Source organism: Staurois parvus, unplaced genomic scaffold, assembly GCF_062004578.1.
Source record: "Staurois parvus isolate SC_StPar_1 unplaced genomic scaffold, SC_StPar_1.0 ptg003265l, whole genome shotgun sequence".
NCBI classification, from domain to species: Eukaryota; Metazoa; Chordata; class Amphibia; order Anura; family Ranidae; genus Staurois; species Staurois parvus.
Window position 1 is genome coordinate 66,852 of NW_028321061.1, and position 9,007 is coordinate 75,858.

A 9,007-nucleotide genomic window follows, 5' to 3' on the forward strand; every position below is an offset into this window, starting at 1 on the left:
GGGGGTGTATACAGAGCCGTATACCGGAGGTGGGGGGTGTATACAGAGCCGTATACCGGAAGTGGGGGGGGTGTATACAGAGCCGTATACCGGAGGTGGGGGGGGTATACAGAGCCGTATACCGGAGGTGGGGGGTGTATACAGAGCCGTATACCGGAGGTGGGGGGGTGTATACAGAGCCGTATACCGGAGGTGGGGGGGAGTATACAGAGCCGTATACCGGAGGTGGGGGGTGTATACAGAGCCGTATACCGGAGGTGGGGGGTGTATACAGAGCCGTATACCGGAGGTGGGGGGGTGTATACAGAGCCGTATACCGGAGGTGGGGGGTGTATACAGAGCCGTATACCGGAGGTGGGGGGGTGTATACAGAGCCGTATACCGGAGGTGGGGGGTGTATACAGAGCCGTATACCGGAAGTGGGGGGGGTGTATACAGAGCCGTATACCGGAGGTGGGGGGGGTATACAGAGCCGTATACCGGAGGTGGGGGGTGTATACAGAGCCGTATACCGGAGGTGGGGGGGTGTATACAGAGCCGTATACCGGAGGTGGGGGGGAGTATACAGAGCCGTATACCGGAGGTGGGGGGTGTATACAGAGCCGTATACCGGAGGTGGGGGGTGTATACAGAGCCGTATACCGGAGGTGGGGGGTGTATACAGAGCCGTATACCGGAGGACTGTATTGATCTGGTGTCAGTGTCGCCATGGTGATGACTGTATTGATCGGGTGTCAGTGTCGCTTGGTGATGACTGTATTGATCTGATGTCAGTGTTGCCATGGTGATGACTGTATTGATCGGGTGTCAGTGTTGCCATTACGAGGGCTGTATTGATCTGGTGTCAGTGTCGCCATGGTGATGACTGTATTGATCTGGTGTCAGTGTTGCCATGGTGATGACTGTATTGATCGGGTGTCAGTGTCGCTTGGTGATGACTGTATTGATCTGATGTCAGTGTTGCCATGGCGAGGACTGTATTGATCGGGTGTCACTGTCGCCATGGTGATGACTGTATTGATCTGGTGTCAGTGTCGCTTGGTGATGACTGTATTGATCTGGTGTCAGTGTTGCCATGGTGATGACTGTATTGATCGGGTGTCAGTGTTGCTTGGTGATGACTGTATTGATCGGGTGTCAGTGTTGCCATTACGAGGGCTGTATTGATCTGGTGTCAGTGTTGCCATGGCGAGGACTGTATTGATCTGGTGTCAGTGTCGCCATGGTGATGACTGTATTGATCTGGTGTCAGTGTTGCCATGGCGATGACTGTATTGATCTGGTGTCAGTGTCGCCATGGTGATGACTGTATTGATCGGGTGTCAGTGTCGCTTGGTGATGACTGTATTGATCTGATGTCAGTGTTGCCATGGCGAGGACTGTATTGATCGGGTGTCACTGTCGCCATGGTGATGACTGTATTGATCGGGTGTCAGTGTCGCCATGGTGATGACTGTATTGATCGGGTGTCAGTGTTGCCATGGCAAGGGCTGTATTGATCTGGTGTCAGTGTTGCCATGGCGAGGACTGTATTGATCTGGTGTCAGTGTCGCCATGGCGATGACTGTATTGATCGGGTGTCAGTGTTGCCATGGCAAGGACTGTATTGATCTGGTGTCAGTGTCGCCATGGCGATGACTGTATTGATCTGGTGTCAGTGTTGCCATGGTGATGACTGTATTGATCTGGTGTCAGTGTCGCCATGGTGATGACTGTATTGATCTGGTGTCAGTGTTGCCATGGCGAGGACTGTATTGATCGGGTGTCACTGTCGCCATGGTGATGACTGTATTGATCGGGTGTCATTGTTGCCATGGTGATGACGCAGTGTCATTGTCCTCGGTATCCGGGAGGAGAGGACGGGCCGTGATTGGTCAGCTGATAATTAGGAAGCTCAGATTTGTCGATATTAATAACAATATTGATCGTCTCTGAGCCGCCTTCTGTTTCCATCGCAGGGAGCAATTTGATTGTCCCCATCCCCCTCACACAGTACCCAAGGGGGCTCCTCCATGGCTGCCAGCAAATCACAGCAACCAATCAGATGTTACCTTTCATCACTCAAAGAAGCTCTGTGATTGGTTGCTGTCTGCTGCCCTATAGGGCCCCTAGAGGAGGTGAAATGTCATGGTGAAGTGAGAACTGTCTGTGGTGCCTTGGGGGAGGGGAGGACTGAACCTTTATTCCTGATATCAGCCTCCAACAGTCCATGCACAGCAGAGCTCAGACTGGGGGAGGGAGAAACAGCACAAGGAGCCAATCAGGTGTGCTGTAGTAATCCTATGATATCAAGCAGTATGCTGATAGGAGGAGAGAGGAGAGGAGTCTTCTACTACTGTCCAATCACAGGCTGGGGGCGGGACAAGACGTGTGGGTTTTACTGAACCACAGTAGATTCAAATCCTGTCTCCTCCCCTGATAGATAGGGCTGTGCTGTGTGACAGAGCTGTGTAAATCTCAGGACTGGATGGACTGCTCCCCATCTCGGTCAGCAGTAAAGATCCATTACAGGTCATATCCCGCCCCCAACTTATGATTGGACAGTGAAAGGAGAAGCACGAAGCTGATGAGTTCACCTTTGTCACTCTGCTCTCTCCTCCTAGCAGCAGACTCCGTACCCTGCAGTGCATCCCATGGTCTCCTAGTCTGAGCTCTGCTGTACAGGGATTGGAAGAGGCCGATACCAGGTCCCTTTCAGGGACTTACACTGCTTGTATGACTGGTGGTGCTGTGCAGAGTATTGCTGTCTGCGTCCCCAATGAGAAGACTCCATCTCCCTGTATTTCTCTGGTGTCACCGAGACAGGAAGTGATGGGAAATCTTCCCACGGGGACACTTGTTCTGGAGACTTCCTCTCACTTCCTGTTGTGTCTCGGGGACAGGAAATCAGGAGACGTGATTGTTCAGAAGATCTACAACATCAACTACTGGGCTCATTTCCTATCAGAATATGATGGGCCCCGGTTCCTTATGTATTGGCCCCGGGGCCCCGGTTCCTTATGTATTGGCCCCAGTCCCCAGTTCTTGGGGGGATCTGTCCATCTCAGCTCCATAGATAACACAGAGGGATGATTATGAATGATGGTGGAGTCCCCCCACAGGATCCATCACTTCTCGAGCACCGAAGAAGGAAACATCGCCATGGCAACAGCATCTCCGTACCATTCCATCGTCATTCATCACACATCAGCCATCTACAGGGAATCACCAGATTTACTCAGGTGGGCCCCAATATCAGCCTGGAGAAGGGCCCCTGGGGGGCGGGGCACTTCCTAGTTATTCCACAAAGGATTCCATTCACAACGTGTCCATCCCATCCAACACCCACCTTCTGGGGCCCCTGTTCATAGGGCCCCTCCACTCTCCCTGCAGAGGGCCGCTTCCTGAAGAAGGTGTAGATGATGTACACCAGCAGGGAGTAGAAGGCGTACATGCTGGGAGTTGTTGTCCTTCAGGATGGAGGAGGAGCTGAACCGATCTTCATGGAAGAGAAGAGCAGAAATCAGGAACAGCGGGGGGCCAAGGAGAGACAAATCCGACTAACCATCCCCCCTATCCTGAATCCTCATCCCCCCATCCCGAATCCCCATCCCCCACCATCCCGAATCCTCATCCCCCCCATCCCGAATCCCCATCCCCCACCATCCCGAATCCTCATCCCCCCCATCCCGAATCCCCATCCCCCACCATCCCGAATCCCCATCCCCCACCATCCCGAATCCCCATCCCCCACCATCCCGAATCCTCATCCCCCCCATCCCGAATCCCCATCCCCCACCATCCTGAATCCTCATCCCCCCATCCCGAATCCTCACCCCCCCATCCCGAATATTCATCCTCCATATTCATCCCCCACCATCCCGAATCCTCATCCCCCACCATCCCGAATCCCCATCCCCCACCATCCCGAATCCCCATCCCCCACCATCCCGAATCCTCATCCCCCCATCCCGAATCCTCATCCCCCACCATCCCGAATCCTCATCCCCCACCATCCCGAATCCCCATCCCCCACCATCCCGAATCCTCATCCCCCCCATCCCGAATCCCCATCCCCCACCATCCTGAATCCTCATCCCCCACCATCCCGAATCCTCACCCCCCCATCCCGAATATTCATCCTCCATATTCATCCCCCACCATCCCGAATCCTCATCCCCCACCATCCCGAATCCCCATCCCCCACCATCCCGAATCCCCATCCCCCACCATCCCGAATCCTCATCCCCCCCATCCCGAATCCCCATCCCCCACCATCCTGAATCCTCATCCCCCACCATCCCGAATCCTCACCCCCCCATCCCGAATATTCATCCTCCATATTCATCCCCCACCATCCCGAATCCTCATCCCCCACCATCCCGAATCCCCATCCCCCACCATCCCGAATCCCCATCCCCCACCATCCCGAATCCTCATCCCCCCATCCCGAATCCTCATCCCCCCCATCCCGAATCCTCATCCCCCACCATCCCGAATCCCTATCCCCCCATCTCGAAGCCTCATCCCCCCCATCCCGAATCCCTATCCCCCCCATCCCGAATCCCCATCCCCCACCATCCCAAATCCTCATCCCCCACCATCCCAAATCCTCATCCCCCACCATCCCGAATCCTCATCCCTCACCATCCCTAATATTCATCCCCCCCATCCCGAATCCCCATCCCCCCCATCTTGAATCCCTATCCCCCACCATCCTGAATCCCCATCCCCCATATTCATCCCCCCCATCCCGAATCCCCATCCCGAATCCTCTTCCCCCCCATCCTGAATATTCATCCCCCATATTCATCCCCCACCATCCCGAATCCCCATCCCCCATATTCATCCCCCCCATCCCGAATCCTCACCCCCCCCATCCCGAATCCCCATCCCCCCACCATCCCGAATCCCCATCCCCCACCATCCCGAATCTCCATCCCCCACCATCCCAAATCTCCATCCCCCACCATCCCGAATCCTCATCCCCCCAATCCTGAATCCTCATCCCCCACCATCCCGAATCCCCATCCCCCCCATCCCCAATATTCATCCCCCCCATCCCCAATATTCATCCCCCACCATCCCCAATATTCATCCCCCACCATCCTAAATCCTCATCCCCCACCATCCCAAATCCTCATCCCCCCACCATCCCAAATCCTCATCCCCCACCATCCCAAATCCTCATCCCCCCACCATCCCAAATCCTCATCCCCCACCATCCCAAATCCTCATCCCCCCACCATCCCAAATCCTCATCCCCCACCATCCCAAATCCTCATCCCCCCACCATCCCAAATCCTCATCCCCAGCCAAGAACCCAAATCATCCCACCATCCATGAGATCAAACCTCACCTCCATCTACAGCATCCCCATCCTCCGACACATCGTCCTCCTCCTCTATTCCCAAATCTTCACTGCAGGACCATCATCCTCCTCCTCCTCTGCATCCAAATTCCTCAACGCATTCTCCCTCCTCTATCCCTCCATCCTCACTGACAATCCTTTCATCCCTCCATCCTCACTATGCCTCCTCCTCCTCCATCCCTCCATCCTCACCATCTCTCCTCCTCCTCCATCCTCACCATTCCTCCTCCTCCTCTGCATCCAAATTCCTCAACGCATGCTCCCTCCTCCATACCCCCATCCTCACTGACACTCCTCCTCCTCCATCCCTCCATCCTCACTGACACTCCTCCTCCTCCCATCCTCACTGACACTCCTCCTCCTCCATCCTCACCATACTCTCTATCCCTTCACTATCACCATCCCTCCTCCTCCTGCATCCTCACTGACACTCCTCCTCCTCCATCCCTCCATCCTCACCATCTCTCCTCCTCCTCCATCCTCACCATTCCTCCTCCTCCTCTGCATCCAAATTCCTCAACGCATGCTCCCTCCTCCATCCTCACTGACACTCCTCCTCCTGCATCCTCACTGACACTCCTCCTCCTCCATCCCTCCATCCTCACTGACACTCCTCCATCCTCACCATACTCTCTATCCCTTCACTATCACCATCCCTCCATCCTCACCATACTCTTCTATCCCTTAATGATCACCATCCCTCCTCCTCCTCCATCCTCACTGACACTCCTCCTCCTCCATCTCTCCATCCTCACCATCTCTCTTCCTCCTCCATCTCTCCATCCTCAGCACCTCTCCTCCTCCTCTATCACTACATCCTCACCATCTCTTCTCCTCCTCCATCTTCACCATCCCTCCACCATCATCACCAACTCTTCTCCTCCTCCATCATCACCAACTCTTCTCCTCCTCCATCTTCACCATCCCTCCACCATCATCACCAACTCTTCTCCTCCTCCATCATCACCAACTCTTCTCCTCCTCCATCTTCACCATCATCACCAGCTATTCTCCTCCTCCATCTTCACCATCCCTCCACCATCATCACCAACTCTTCTCCTCTTCCATCTTCACCATCCCTCGACCATCATTATCGAATCTTCTCCTCCACCATCATCACCAACTCTTCTCCTCCTCCATCTTCACCATCCCTCCACCATCATCACCAACTCTTCTCCTCCTCCATCATCACCAACTCTTCTCCTCCACCATCATCACCAACTCTTCTCCTCCTCCATCATCACCATCCCTCCACCATCATCACCAACTCTCCTCCTTCTATATCCCCCCATCCTCCCAATCTCTCTATTCCTCCTCCATCCTCATCATTTCCTCTCCTCCTCCACTCCTTCATCCTCACCAACTCAACTCATCCATCCCTCCCTTCTCACCATCTCCCCTCCTCCATTTTCACCATCCCTCCTCCATTTTCACCATCCCTCCTCCATCCTCACCATCTCCCCTCCTCCTCAACTATCCCTCCATCCTCACCATCTCTCCTCCTCTTCTATCCCTTCTTCATCACCAACTCTCCTCCTCCTCTTCCATCCCTCCATCCTCACCATCTCTCCTCCTCTATCCCGCCATCCTCACCATCTCTCCTCCTTCTCTATCGCTTCATCCCCACCATCTTTCCTTCTCCATCCTTACCATGATTCCTCCACCTCCATCCTCACTATCTCTTCTCCTCCTCTTTTTCTCCATCTTCACCATCTCTCCTCCTCCTCACCATCTCTCCTCCTCTATCCCGCCATCTTCACCATCTCTCCTCCTCCTCTATCCCGCCATCCTCACCATCTCTCCTCCTCCTCTATCCCGCCATCCTCACCATCTCTCCTCCTCCTCTATCCTCACCATCCCTCCTCGTCCTCTATCCTCACCATCTCTCCTCCTCCTCTATCCCGCCATCCTCACCATCTCTCCTCCTCCTCTATCCTCACCATCCCTCCTCCTCCTCTATCCTCACCATCCCTCCTCGTCCTCTATCCTCACCATCTCTCCTCCTCCTCTATCCTCACCATCCCTCCTCGTCCTCTATCCTCACCATCTCTCCTCCTCCTCTATCCTCACCATCTCTCCTCCTCTATCCCGCCATCCTCACCATCCCTCCTCGTCCTCTATCCCTCACCATCCTCCTCCTCCTCTATCCTCACCATCCCTCCTCGTCCTCTATCCTCACCATCTCTCCTCCTCCTCTATCCTCACCATCCCTCTCGTCCTCTATCCTCACCATCTCTCCTCCTCCTCTATCCCGCCATCCTCACCATCCCTCCTCGTCCTCTATTCCACTCTCCCCACTTCTCCTCATTGTAGTTTTCCTCCTCGTGTATCTTTGGTCTTCCTCTATCCTCACTCATCTATTATCTCTTTATAGGATTAGATGTGTCTCTGATGTCCGATGCCAGAAAATTCCTCCAGGTGAAGGAGAGCGGCGACCATCTTGGTGGATATCCTCCAAACGTTGGGAGCCCAGATGGGGACATTCAGGAATATTTGGATTCAGAATGGGGTTCTGCATCAGGGACTGACACAAGGACACCTTGCTCTATGGAGCCCGAGGTCCTGGTGGAGGCCTGCAAGAGCTTCCAGGGTACCTGAATTGTGGAGCCGGGAAGCACATTCCAGCACAGATCCCGGGGACACCACCTCTGGTACCCCACTATCGGGGACACAAGGTTTCCTGACAGAAGATACAAAATGAAGTTGCAGGTTTATAGGAAGATTTCGGGGGGACTTGGGCCCCCTTGGAGTGTCAGCTGATCAGGGCTGCACCATGTGACACCTTGACGGTGTAGAAGAAGCAACATTGGAAGGAACATTTTCAGTACGTGGTAATATCCAATTTTGTAATGGAGGGGGGGGGGCAGACTCAGAACAATGGTGATCCTCCCTGCCCAAGCAGGTGCCATATATGGACCCATTGGTGGACTGGCTCACCCACTGCTGCAGGATGACCACCCCATTTAATCCGACACCTTGACCCCCCCCCCCTCCGACAAGCTTAGAGAGGAACTTCTGCCTCCACCCCATCAGTGAATCCCGTGTTGTCCTGCAGTAATCTGCCGAAAGCCGCCATATGCTGGGCCCATGCCGCCATCTTGTTTGCTGCCATCTTTAGTGAGCTGGATGTCTCTTGTAGGCTCTAGAAGCCGGCCCCTGAAGACGTCATTCTGCATGACCCCACAGGCCCCTGGGATGCATTATGTGGGTACCACAGGAGACTTTGCGGGGCCAAAGGTCCACTTTAAGGTGTGTCTGGAACAGGAGCGAGGACATGCTTCCTTGTCATTGGCTGGCAAAAAGGAAGGGGAGGAGTTCCTATGACACTCGGCCCCACTCATGTCTTGGCTCCTTTTCTGCCTTCCACCCCTGGGACCAGAGGAACTAGTGAAAGCTGGTTAAAAAAATGGAGAGGACCCCTGGAATGGTGCTCAGCCCACTGACTGTTGGGTGGGGGGTCCCTCCTGTATGGCACTGACTGTTGGGTGGGGGGTCCCTCCTGTATGGCACTGACTGTTGGGTGGGGGGGTCCCTCCTGTATGGCACTGACTGTTGGGTGGGGGGTCCCTCCTGTATGGCACTGACTGTTGGGTGGGGGGTCCCTCCTGTATGGCACTGACTGTTGGGTGGGGGGGTCCCTCCTGTATGGCACTGACT

At 54.7% G+C, this 9,007-nt stretch overlaps 1 protein-coding gene across 1 annotated transcript in view; it reads right to left on the bottom strand.

Annotated features, from left to right (window-relative positions):
* The window catches only part of LOC149428396 (kinesin-like protein KIFC3), a 55,638-nt gene extending 50,127 nt beyond the window's left edge, over nt 1-5,511 (bottom strand). The window contains 2 exon segments of the mRNA XM_089667466.1: nt 3,329-3,478; nt 5,339-5,511. Coding sequence (XP_089523592.1) covers nt 3,329-3,433 — 105 coding nt within the window. The 5' untranslated portion in view covers nt 3,434-3,478; nt 5,339-5,511.
* Nucleotides 5,512-9,007: the final 3,496 nt, after the last annotated feature.